Source organism: Opisthocomus hoazin, chromosome 7 (genome assembly GCF_030867145.1).
Source record: "Opisthocomus hoazin isolate bOpiHoa1 chromosome 7, bOpiHoa1.hap1, whole genome shotgun sequence".
In the NCBI taxonomy this organism is placed as follows: Eukaryota; Metazoa; Chordata; class Aves; order Opisthocomiformes; family Opisthocomidae; genus Opisthocomus; species Opisthocomus hoazin.
The window spans coordinates 70,988,263-71,001,034 of record NC_134420.1 but is presented as its reverse complement, the minus strand read 5'-3'; the positions used below and the strand labels follow the sequence as shown (position 1 = coordinate 71,001,034).

Here is a 12,772-nt window from a genome sequence, read left to right as displayed (position 1 = left end):
GTATGCACTTCACATCTCTATGTCTTCTATTAGCATTTGTGTTCTTATGTCTGTTTTTAGTACAGTAGCTTGTGTGGGCCTCTGAGAAAGTGGTAGCAAGCTGAAGGCCGAATTATGTCAGCTCTTATCATCAACAGAGTCTGGCTAAATAAAAAAGGGGGAGATGTGGGAAACCATATAATTTGAGACAGAACAGCACTGTCTCATGACCCTGAAAGATCAGCGCCTGCCTTCTCTGCTCTCAGGAGATAACCTGTTTTCACACATCCAGCTGCAAAAGATCCTGGAAAACAGCAACTGTGAACTGGCATTCGCAAAGCCACAAATCCAAAGCTGATTGGCTCTAGTAACTACTGCATTAGTACATAAGGTATTCACTTGAGCAATAAAATGATTCTGATTGAGCACAAGATTGGGGTCCGTGAAGTCATTCACCACACTATCATGTAAGCACAAACTTACCACTCAAATTCTTATTGACTGTTGCCATCAAGGTTTTTTTTTCTCAAAACCTGAAGAATATTATGAACAAATAAGTCAATAATTACCTGCATTAGGATATGAAACCCTGGGATAATTCAACTCATGTAGACTAAAGAAAGACTTCAACCTATTTGCAGAAATAATTGGTACGAATCTTACCTCTGGATATGATGCAAAGATATTGTAATATCTGGCACTAAAGACCGATAAATGAATGAGGGCAAATGGAACCACTAGGATATCAGCCTTTCCCAACAACTACCATTCTTTGGTATTCCCTATGCTTGCAAAGAAAAATTGTTTTTTATTTAGAGTAACATTACATTCATATATCAAGCATTTGTTGAACACAGAGAAGACAATGTCCCTACTCGAAAGTGAACAAAGCTAAGTGGGCCCAGAGGGTATCTGCAACAGGAAAGAGAGTTTACCCACACAGACTCAAGCAAAGGGCAGGCAGGCATGATGAGAAGGAAAAGGATAAAACAGAAGCAAAGCAATCAAGGTAATACTTCAGAGTAAAAAACACCCAGTAAGCATTTCCCAGCTACAATTGCATCTACGTTTTACAGGATCACAGTTTATACAGGTTGGAAGGGACTCCGAAGGTCCCTAGTGCAACCCCTGGCTCAAGGCAGGCCCAGGTAGGGCTGGCTGCTCAGGGCCCTGTGCAGCCACGGCTGGAGCATCCCCAAGGATGGAGATCCCACAGCCTCTCCGCTCCCCTGCTCCAGCGCTGGAGCACAATCACAGCAAGCAATTATTTTCTCGTATGGAGTACTGACTTGCCACGTTCCAACCTTTGTCCTTCGGCTCTTCTCTTTCTGCTACACACCTCTAAGAAGAGTCTGGCTCCATCTTTTTAGACCCTCCCATTTGGTATTTGTAGACAGCAGTTCCTGGCCCAATCACTTATCTAAAAGCCCAGTTAAAATTCTTGTTAAATCATACCTTCTTCATCATTCTCTCTCACCAGTGAAATGTCTTCCAGACTACGTATTTCAGCCCATGACTATTCTTCCTCACTTTGCACAGGCCTCCAGTCTATAAACTGACAAAAATTTCCTGAAGGTAAAAACCTTGATGCTGATGCATTCCTTTTCATATGCCAATAGGACGCTCTCTTGCAGACCAACTCCTGTTAGCCTTTCCTATAAAATACACCATAAACAAGGTGATCTAGATGCTTTAGCACACTACAATTTGATGTGCTGGGCAACAGCTCAATTTGAGAAATAAACAGCCATCCCTAACAGGTAGTCAGCTAATAAGCACAGTATTTGCCGTTTAATGCCGCAAGATGCCTAGGGTAATAAGGAATCTCACATGACCTCCTCAGTTTAGCAGGTGGTTTTTTTCTCTCCAACCTTTTTCCTACATTTACTTCAGATGCCACACTTACGTGCTATACCTGTTCATTTCTGACACGACAGACTCCAAGCTCTAGCCCCAGATTTTGCAGACTCCTTGGCATTTTAGACTCCATGCAATACCACACCGAATTCTATCACGTGAAGGCACCCGAACTCCAGGGAATTCTTTTGATTTTTTTCAAAGAACAACCAGGAGCATTATCATTGTTGCTATTTTTTATTTATTTATCAGTCTCATGTCACTGCTTCCATAGACATAATCCCCAGAGTTAAAAGTCTGCAATACCTTTCACATCAACAAGCAAAATCAAGCACAGGGGAAAAAAACATAGTGAACTTCACATCTATATCAAACAGTGCAAGTGTTGCACATAATCTCTAAGGGGACCAGAGCTAAAAAGACACTGAACAGAAGCAAACAACGTACCTGTTCCTTCATGCTGTGGCTGTAGGAGTTATTAAAATGATGTTTGCAGCTGCAATGGCTGGCTGTCTTCATGTTGCCTCAATTCTTTGGACTTATTTCTTCCCATTTCTCATCTTAGTCAGCAACATCTGCATTGTTTTAATTCTCCATTATGCTCAGTAATGTCATTTTTGTACGTCTCCTATCATATTCTGGGTTTTAATAAACTGGTCTTCTCCTTGATCCTCTCTCCTCATCTTTTTCTTCATTCCCTGAACCCACCCTAAATCCTGCAATATCAAGCAATTTGCCTGCACAATCCTTCTCAGGCAGGTTTCATTAAAACCTCCAGCTGTGGAACTAATGTTACTAATGCAGAACTAAAATCTAAAATCTCCACACCTGGAGATCTTGCACTGGCCCCACTGGGAATCTCACCAAACTCGAACCACTTCAGGAGTTTGTACACAGCTGTTCGTTTGACTTCAAACAACAGCTTTGAAAGTCTCCATGACCATACATTACCCTCTAGATCAATGCCAAAAATCACTGTTCGTGCCTGGCTCCTTCAGAACATACCTCTACACATGCCTAAGTATACACTGTAGAAATACAATTTTAAAAACAAAATTCCCCACTATCAATTTATGCATTTTTCCTATTAATTAATGGCCAGTTACTGACACAATAAGCCAGAAACTGTGCATAAAGAGGTCTGCTAAAATGCCCTACGCGTGGCCAACAGCCTAGCTCTTAAAAATCATGCAGCCAGAATATTTTCTTTTTTTTCCCCGAGCCATCATGCTAGTTAGACTGAGACAATAAAAACTCCATGCAACATCTCTAAAAGTTATCTGCACAGACCATTAGGGAAGAGCACCATGACAACGGCAGGATGTAGACACGTCTAATTGCTTTAAGCCCGAAGTTTCCAGCAGCAGATTCCCCAAGAGCATACACTACAGCCACCTTCAGCTTTGCTTCCCCTTGCCGGTGCAGCTGCGAGTCAGCTACCTAAGCAGCAATGCTAAGGGCACATCGGTGAGGTCTGGACAGTCCCAAGAGCTAGATGTCTTACTGCCAGAATATTTGACGTTAAGTTCATGGTTTAAAAGAGCAAGCATTGCTCATTTTCTGGTTTTAAAAAGCCCTATCTTCTCTGCACCCACAACTGACAATGCAAAACCTCTGCAGGGCACCTGTGATAGAGGGGATTGTAAGAAACGAGAAACTATAACAAAAAAGCCTTAATATTTTCTAGTTTTTAGTAGTCTTTAGTACTGTAACTTGTATTTCTGCATGCATAGTGATCTAACGATGTAACTGTTACACTAATCCCTGTTTTCTCCTTAAGGAATGTAGTGGAAGGACATGGGCACAAGCTATCACTTAGTCGTCAGACAAAATAATGAAGTGAAACAAAAGTGGTCTTGGTTCTCAGCAAATAATTGGGATAATTATGGGATAAAAGAGACTCCTAAATAATTCTACTCCAGACAGCTCGGCCTTGGGAAGGCAGATGCGCTGGGCTACAGAGATAAAGAGGCACCCAGAGAGCAACAAGACCGGAGCCAAACCACCTGAAGGACATGATAGACGTGATCCTGGAACTGAGTTTGCGCAGAAACAAATGTCAGTCAGTGAACAGCGTGATGAAGAGGATGGGCCTTCATCTTGGGACCCCCGAAGACCTCCCAAAGATGCTAACAGACATGCGTGAAAGATATTTACATATGCTAATTAGTTCCTAGAAATAGAATGAATATTTACATGTGTGATTGTATTTAACCTGAAGCAACAGGGTGTCTGGCGCACGTTTGGCAGAGAAATCCCCCGTGTGCCCAGCACTGCAATAAAGAATACCTGCTTCACGGTATACATTGTACTGTTAGGTTTTTCCTACTGGATCTTCGAATCACCTGTGAGTCCCTTGAAAGCTCCCCTGCGCCCACAAAGGCCACAGCCACACACAAAACCCACGCTAATGCCAAAAAGGACCAGCAAATTGCACTCCAGCCCACAAAACTCCAACGCGTCCCTGCTCCCACATGTGCTGTCAGTGAAGGCTCGCATCTGTCCCCATGCCACATTCACGGCCTGCGTGGATTCCGGGTCCCACAGGCTCGCTCATCAGGAAGGGCCCATCCCTTCCCTCCAACATTTCCCTCCCACCCCACCTTCACCGAGCACATCGCAGCGGATATAAAGCCACCAGAGACCAATACAAATAACAGGCCGGAGCTGCCGGAGTCTGGTTCCCAGCGCCACACGCGTCTCGGGAGCGGCACCTCAGACAAAAAGGGCTGGGGCAACTCGGAAGCCATTCGCGGTAAGCCAGCGAAAGCCAAAGCCTGCTTTCACCCCTGTTTTTCAGTCAGAAAGGCGCAGCCGTCTTTAAACGGGACCGAAGGGTAGGGGGAGCCGCCCGGCCCCTGACAGAGCCCCGGCAGCGCCTCACCCCCAACGGCCTCCCGCGGCGCGAGACACCGCCCCTTCCCGCCACGCCGCCTCGCCCAATCAGCTCAAAGACCGCCACCGCCGGCTGCGGGGCTTGTTTTCAATGAAAGCCCGCCTCTCCTTCGCTTCCCACCAATCAGAACGCTCCTCTCGTGAAAGCCGTAAGGAAGGCCGCTTGGCTTTCCCCTCATCCGGAGCGCGGCAGCTTTCCATTGGGCGGAGGGAGGGAAGGGCTGGGCCAATGAGGTGACGCGAATGGGCGGGGACAGTTCAAACCGGCGGCGGGCGGGGAGGAGCGCCATGGTGAAACCTGTGAGGGACGGGGCCGCGGTCGGGATCCCCGGGGTCGCCTGAGCGCCGCGCCGGCCCCCAGGTGAGTTCCCCGCTCTCCTCCCGCCGCAGCCCCCCGACATGCACGCCGGAGACTTCGACTCCTCTTCCGACGACGATGACGCCGCCGCCGCCGAGGTGGACCCGAGCCCGCTCCCGATCTCCTGGTGAGACGCGGCCCGGCGTGGTCGCCTTTTCCCTCAGAAACTACGCGGGCCTTCACGTTACAGGGCGTTTTCTCCAGCAAAACGGGAGTTTTTCCCTGAAGGGAACCCGTGCCGGCTGCGGCGACCTGCCAGAGCGTGGCTGGGGTTGCCGCTGGGCGGGCAGTGCCCCTGGGCAGGGGTTAGGCCGGTGCTGGCGAACTGGCGGTGGCCGCGGGGCCCAGGCCTGCTTGTGGGAGCGTTGCCCGGTCGCTGGCGGTGGATGCAGGGCCTGGTCCCCTTTGGAAGCGTTAGCCGGTCACACAGAATCACAGGACGTTTGGGGTTGGCAGGGCCCTCTGTGGGTCACCCAGCCCAACCCCCTGCCCAAGCAGGGTCACCCACAGCAAGCTGCACAGCACCGCGTCCAGGCAGGTCTTGAATATCTCCAGAGAAGGAGACTTCACAGCCTCCCTCGGCAACATGGGCCAGGGCTCCGTCACCCTCAGAGGGAAGAAGTTCTTCCTCCTCTTCAGCTGGAGCCTGAGCGTCTCGGTGCTAAGGAGAGGATTTGGCAGTGCTTTCTCTCCCCCTCTTGGCCTGGGGTGTGTGATGAAGGAAGTACACCTCCAAACGTGTGATTTCTTTGTGTGATGCCATAGAAAAAACACTGGAATATATCCATTTTGTTATCAAAATTAAATTATAGGTGGATAACTCTTAGAATCATAGAATACTTTGGGTTGGAAGGGACCTTTAGAGGTCATCTAGCCCAGCTCTTCTTATGGTCCCACAGAAAAGGAACGTCTGGTAGTGAGTTATCTCTTGATAGTGAGTTACCTCTAGTCAAATAATCAACAAGCTATGGGTTTATTCATTAATGTTTTTATTTCCCAAAAGGCTGCCTTTGTCTCCTGTCTACTCTTCTGTATTCCTCGGACTATGTTCCCTTCCAGGTAAGAAGCATTCACTGAAATTTGCAGACACGTTTGAAGCTTACACCCCAAAATTCTCTGTTGCATTTACTCGGTGGGGTGACTTCTTTTGTAATCTAGCATTGGAGTAATTATTTTGGAAATACCAAGGCTAATTGAGACAATATCTTAATGCAAGACCATCTGGCAGAATGGTTAGAGAACAGTGGCTGTCTTCCACTGTCATTTATAATATTTGGCTTTTTACCCTGAGTCACTATTTATAACAAGCAACAACATAAGTGAAACAAGACTGCTCTGACAAATAATTCCTTTATAAGATATACTGGGGTCAAATTACACTTACTCGCTGTGCTCACAGTTCTGTACTGCTCTCCCTTAGCATCTGGGTTGCACTACCATTTGCTTACCATGGCCATAATATAAAAATAAACATATAAGGTTTCACTGTATTTTTAACTACCAAAACTGCAGCCACTGTGAATGTCCTGTGGTCACAAAAGAGAGAACTGCTCGTGGTGACAGTGTGAACTTTCCCCACTTCATTTAAAGCAGTTGCTCGACTTCCATTAGCCAGCTCTGAGAAGTACAAGCTTGGCACTAACAGCACACTAAAGAACTTGGAAACAAGTGTTGAATAATTTAAGGTATCTTGAAGTGGGTTATGGCTAATGCTGATGAGAACCTCAGTAACACCTGAATGCCAGTTAACATATATGTCAAAAAACAGCTGCATTGTATTTTTTAGCTACCTGAGCTGTTCATGTAGTAGCTGTTTAATCTGCAGATGCTTACCTCTAGCCACAGCCCTGCTGATACAGCTCTTGGCTGGCAGGATTCTGCTCTCTTGCATTCAAGAAGGTGTTTCGAGATATGCACAATCCTGGCTGCTGTCGGGGCAGGTGTAAAGATTGTGTGCCTATGGGGCTGTAAGTGAAGGAGGGGAGACAGAGGGAGGATGGAGGACATGGTGCAAATATTTGAGCAATTACATCTCACAAATAAAACAACAGCTGTGAATATCACAGTGCAGTGTTCTGTAGGGGCTGTAAAAATACCTTGGTAGTGTGATGCGAGGAAAAAATGGAAGGGGCAATAAGCTGAATATTGACTAGTAAGGAGGATTTTTAATGTGATTTGTGCTCAGCATTACAGAACAGTGAACTTACTTTCACAGCAGTCAACCAGACAACTCTTAAGTGATCTCTGTCCAGCCCCTTTTATTCGTTGGGTATTTGGGTTTGTGTTTTGTGGGTTTTTTTTTTTTTTTTTAAGTGGTGCCCTCATTTACAACATTCAAAACTTTTCATCTGGAAAATACACAGCAGCTTAAAACCTTGGGCAGTTTTCTTTTAAATCCCATTACATTACAGCATTAAGTAGATAACGGTGTTTAAACTCTCTTCTGTGCTAGTGATCTATTTGCAAAATAAGAACTGTATTACTTGAGGTGCGGCTTTGTTGTTTGCCTTGGTTTTGGGGGGAGGTTGTCTGTGCTCTATTCTTCAGCTGTAGCAGCCATTGCATAAATGTCACTTACCTGGAGTGGTAATTGTCATTCATAATTTGTTTTAGGTTGCAGATTTAAGGATGTTAGAAGAAACCTGCAGAAAGATATAGGTGAGTCTTCTGGCCAGCGCACAAGTGCCTCTAATTTCCATGTAATGGGCAAGTACAACATACAGGTAAACTGAAAGCATAGGTTTCTAAGGGGCTAAAGGCTTACCTTGTCTTAGTCTGGAGTCTGCTGGGGTTGCTGTTTATCCAGACACTGACTATCTAAAACGGTGTTTTATTCATACTTTTACAATGGATGTAAGTTGTCCATGTACGCACCACAGTGTTAGAAAGCAAGGCAGTTCTTTGCAAAGCCTCGCTGGGGGTATGTCTGACAGCAATGTCTATCTGAGTTTTGGTGACACTGTGCTTGGAGTTGCAGCAGATATCTTGGCACAGTCACCGTTGTGAGTACTAGATATCACTTTGAAGTGTGTAGTGCCACTTTCTCTGTGGCTTCTCTACCAAATATTGGATAAGTAGCCAGGGTATTTCCAGGCTGGAGCTATACAGCCAGCTGTGTATCTTTCACAGTAACCATGAGCTCTGCGAAGTCCCATGCAGCCAAAGGCATCTTCAAAACAGCTAGGACCAAGATGAATTACAAACTTGTCATCTCCTTTTCCCAGAGAAAAGTGACATTGGGATAGAAAAGATGAAATTATGTAAAGATTTGTGCTGAGTAATATTCACCTGTAAACACTAAAAGAGCAGAGACTAATAGCAAAAACCCACAGTGTTTGGACATAGTCACAGCTGGAGATGGGACAGAATCATGCTTAAGCTGTCAGCAGTTAACAGACTGTTCTGAGTGCTGATGTGCGGTCGAGTGAGGCTTGTCTCGAGACTCGCTCTGAACCAAGAAAGTTCCTCTCATGGGTTACCTGAAGGCAAATGTGGGAAGGACTTGGTAGAAGTAATTGCTGCTCAAAGCAAAGCTGCTAACTCCTATTGTCTTAGCCTCAAAGATTAATAAGAGAATCAGTACCAAGTAGCTTATCTGTTTATCCTCAAGCATGATAGGCTTTTGTTTATTTGCAAGTATCTTAATCTGTTGGCAGAACAACTGAAGAGCTGTGGGATCCAGGATGTATTTGTGCTTTGTACCAGAGGAGAGCTCTTAAAATACCGAGTACCAAACCTTATAGACACCTACCAACAGCTCGGGATCTGTGTGCACCACTATCCTATTCTTGATGGGGACGTTCCTGACATTGCCAAGTGCTGCAAAATTCTAGAAGACCTCAGAAGCTGCCTGGAAAGTAACCGGAAAATGATCATACAGTAGGTTCTGGTTGCCTCCCTTTCACTCCACATTCCTGTAAAAGATACCAGCTTCCCTCTAGATGCATGACCAGCTGAAACAAAATCCTGTCAAATGACAATTGCATTCTTTAGAGTTAATTCAAGCTGTGAAAAGCTGCTGGTTTCTCTTCATGCACCCTTCTGGAGCTAGCTTGTGCTTTGTAAGATTCGAACGTCCCATTTCCACTTACTCTGTCCAGCAAGCGCTTCAGAGCGTGTGTGGAATGGCACTGTATGACTCCTTGCTGCTAGCCTAGCTGGATATCAGGTATACAACATGAGTAAGCTAAAACAGCTGCTGTCAGAGGATAACACACCCTGGGGCTGTTTATCAGGGACTCAGTGGGTTTCAGCAGTGCAAAGTTCACTCTTAAATTGCATGAAAGTGGTTTAACTGCTTTAGACAATTGTGGCTGAGCGCAGGGTAGAGGGGAAGAGCTTTTCCAAGTGCTGTGCTCCCTGAATGATCCTGCTGACAGCACAGACACCCACTGAGTCTTTGGGCTGTTGTTGTGAGTTGTTAGCTCACAACTGTCACCGAAGCCTGAATCTGGAGTAGGATTTAAAGAAAATTGAGATTGTCCATCCTGATGCTGTTTTCTGTCTTCCCATGCCTTTGGGACTACTACCATGAATGAAGGGGAACTTTACAATTGCAGTTTCTTTAGGAAGGTCTGAGGAATAAATGGCAGATAGCCTCGCAGGTATTTCTATAGACATTCTTATTTTGACTTTCTTGTACCACAGCTCCTTTTGATTACATTAAGGAAAGAATTGTGTCTGTACATTTACATATTGAGGGGGCTCTTGATGTTGCAGTGTACTACAGCTCGTTACAGCCAAATATTCTCTTCTCTTTCAGCTGTTACGGTGGCCTCGGACGCTCATGTCTCAGTAAGCAGCTGCCTTCTCCCTCTCAGTGCCTGACTAACTAACCCATCTTACAAACCCGTTCTCCTGAGACAGCACCATCTAAGGGAGCCAAATTCTGCTTGAAGCTTAACTGTGGTTACAATGCAAACTGCCACTGCAGGTAGCAGGCTGGGTAATACGTTTGTGCCCATGCCTTGGGAAAGGTGTTGTCAAATGGTAATAACATTACCTGCCTGTATGGAAACTGATTGTGATGAGTGACATACGTATGTCATGGTATAGACCTGAGCAGGTGAGATGATGGAGAGTCAGGCAGGATCAGGCTTTCAGTGAGGCTGATAAAAAGTTCCCTTGTACTTGCTGACTTTCTCTGTTTTCACTGCAATTTTTGGTCTCTTCTGACTGATGGGATTGCACTTTCCCCTCTTCCCTGAACATCTCCTCAAGAAAAGGAGATGAACCTGTTCCTCAGCAGCTTTCTTCAGCCCCATGTTCCCCCTAAAGCTTTCAGGGGCTTTAGTTATTGTGTGTGCCCCAGAAGGAAGGCATGGTTATATTGCCAAAAAAAGCAAATGTGGTTACAGGACACAAAGTGGAATTAACTGGGTGTACGGGGACTCATTCCAGAAAAGCCTAGAATTTGCCTCCCAAAGGCTGCTGTAAAGGCAGGGGGAAAACAGTGGGAGGGTTTTCACCTGTTTCCAAAGCCAGCAGGCTTGGGCAGGAACAGCAGGCAGATTGGGCCAGGGCCAAGAAACAGTATTCAGCAAAAGATCCAACAGATCTGTGACCCCAATACCATGAAGTTGAGTTTTGCTCAAGTGGTTTTCATAGAACAAACTTCTTGCTGTGCAGAAGTGGTGCTGTGCACAGCAGGAGGTGCTCAGTAGCATCCATGTGTATATACCTTTCCCTTACAGTAGCTGCGTGTCTCCTGCTTCAGCTTTCCGACACGCTGGTACCTCAGCAAGTCATAGACAGCCTCAGAAGCTTGAGAGGATCCGGGGCGATACAGACCATCAAGGTAATGAGGCTACAGCAGGTAATACGCGTGTCAAAACCAGAGCGGAGAGCTCGCACAGTCCTCTCCCTCGTTTCACAAAGGGGTCCCTCTGTCTTTCCGAGATGCTTGGGATCTCTTGGGTTAGGAGCAGAACTTGTTCTGCCTCTGCTGAATTCAACAGCTGCTCTCCCTGCCTGCTCTTCACCATCCTTAGCAACTTGTGGCTTTCTCCTCCTTATCCCTGCTCATAACTCGCTAAGCTGTTGTCCCGTTTTCTGTTGCTCACATTCTCCTCACAACTTGGACATCTGCTTGACTTTTCTGCCTTGGTTTTGGTCCATCTTTGTAACCAAGCTAGCCGTGTTTGTCTTCTGTAGCTATCACATCAGTAGACTGGCAGTCATCTTTTGGGATGTATCCCTAGCACTAGTGTTAAAAACCGCATGGAGAGAGGCCTAAGCTGCTGAACATAACGGGTTTTTCTTCTTTTGGTGAGATTTTTAGCTACTCTGTGTACGTATTTGTGTTGATACAAGTCCTAGGTGATGCTCTTAAAACAGTTCGATGTACAGGAAAGAGGAGCTGACATTTAGAAGTTTACACAATAGTAGCTTCTGAGGAGAAATAGTTCCCTAAATACTGTCTCTGCTAGCTCTAAGCCTCTCTAGAGGCAAAGCTTATTTAAACTACTTGTTGAAAATGAGTTTTCTACAAACTGAGAGGGCAGGTGAGGAGCATCTTGCATTCCTGGTTGAAGAGACAGGGAAGGGTATGAATAAATGATGTAACTGGAAGCCCTCACAGCCACTTGGGGTGGGTGATCTGTCCTTTAGCCTCTGCTGACCAACATTTTTACCTCATTTTGAGGACTTGGGTGTTAATATTCCACATGATGTACAAGTTGACCTAAAAACTCTTACTATAAACTGTTGTACATCACCATGCTAGCTAAAGGCTATGTTCTGCATCATGGACTCTCTATGGAGAGAGTAATGCTCCTGGTGACCCAAATACAGCAGTTTTGAATTCTAGCATGAAACTCCCGCCTACCGAGGACCATGTTTTGCGTTCCCTTGCGCTCACATGTGCCCTTTATGAGGAACCACAGGAGCCAAGCCAGGATCCATGTAATCTGCCTCTGATGGTGCAAAATTGCAGAGCATTTGGAATAAGCACAAGAAGAACAAATAAACAGACTAGAGGGTGCAGTTTTCATGCTGGGGTACCACACAGCTTTTTAAGATGGGTAGTGCCTTTTCTGAAAGTACAGAGCACTCATGACAAATCCGGTTGTGCTTTTTCAGCAGTACAATTACCTCCATGACTTTCGAGAGAAGTTAGCTGCACACCTGGCAACAAAGGACACAGCGTTAAGATCGGTATCGCGATGACAAATGCTGGCGTGGTGCATCTTTGTGTCTACGTGGCTGTGGCAGACACCTGGACGAGGCGCCTCACTCCTGGCCTTTACAGTTTCTCATCGCTGCTGCCCATGTGACACAGCCGCTCACTGTCACGTCTGTGTGTAAAATGTTGGGGTGGGGAAAGGAGATCCTACAGGATCTGCAGCACCTTCCCCTGTTTGCCAGGCTTTAATACTCACTGCCTTAAACATGCATGGAAGTGTATTTGTGTTCATTACTGTTCTGCCGGTGGCCTGCATACCTAATGAGCTTGTTTTCTACACAATAACGACTCTCACCCAATGTCTACTTCACCTTTAACATCACTTAGTACCGACAGTGTATGCCTCTGCTGCCATTGAGCTGGCACGCTGATGTTTTCATGTGAACTTCTGAAGTGGAAGGGAGGCCAGGCTGTCAAAGCGGAGACTGAATTTCATTCTGACTTCATCTCTCTTCTACGTAGTGTAAGAATTGGAACGAACAATTGGGTGTGGAGGGAGG

The 12,772-nt window shown here is 45.9% G+C and overlaps 1 protein-coding gene across 2 annotated transcripts; it reads left to right on the top strand.

Annotated features, from left to right (window-relative positions):
• Nucleotides 1-4,974: 4,974 nt before the first annotated feature.
• CDKN3 (cyclin dependent kinase inhibitor 3) lies at nucleotides 4,975-12,449 on the top strand. Of its 2 annotated transcripts, XM_075426530.1 has the most exons (8): nucleotides 4,975-5,031; nucleotides 5,122-5,216; nucleotides 6,093-6,148; nucleotides 7,703-7,747; nucleotides 8,746-8,968; nucleotides 9,852-9,883; nucleotides 10,783-10,886; nucleotides 12,170-12,449. In XM_075426530.1, the coding sequence occupies exons 1-8, from the start codon at nucleotides 4,975-4,977 to the stop codon at nucleotides 12,254-12,256; spliced, it is 699 nt and encodes a 232-aa protein (XP_075282645.1). In that variant the 3' UTR covers nucleotides 12,257-12,449. The 2 variants fall into 2 exon arrangements, with proteins under 2 accessions (XP_075282645.1, XP_075282646.1); XM_075426531.1 differs by lacking the exon at nucleotides 4,975-5,031 and having other exon boundaries at nucleotides 5,045-5,216.
• The last annotated feature ends 323 nt before the right edge of the window (nucleotides 12,450-12,772 follow it).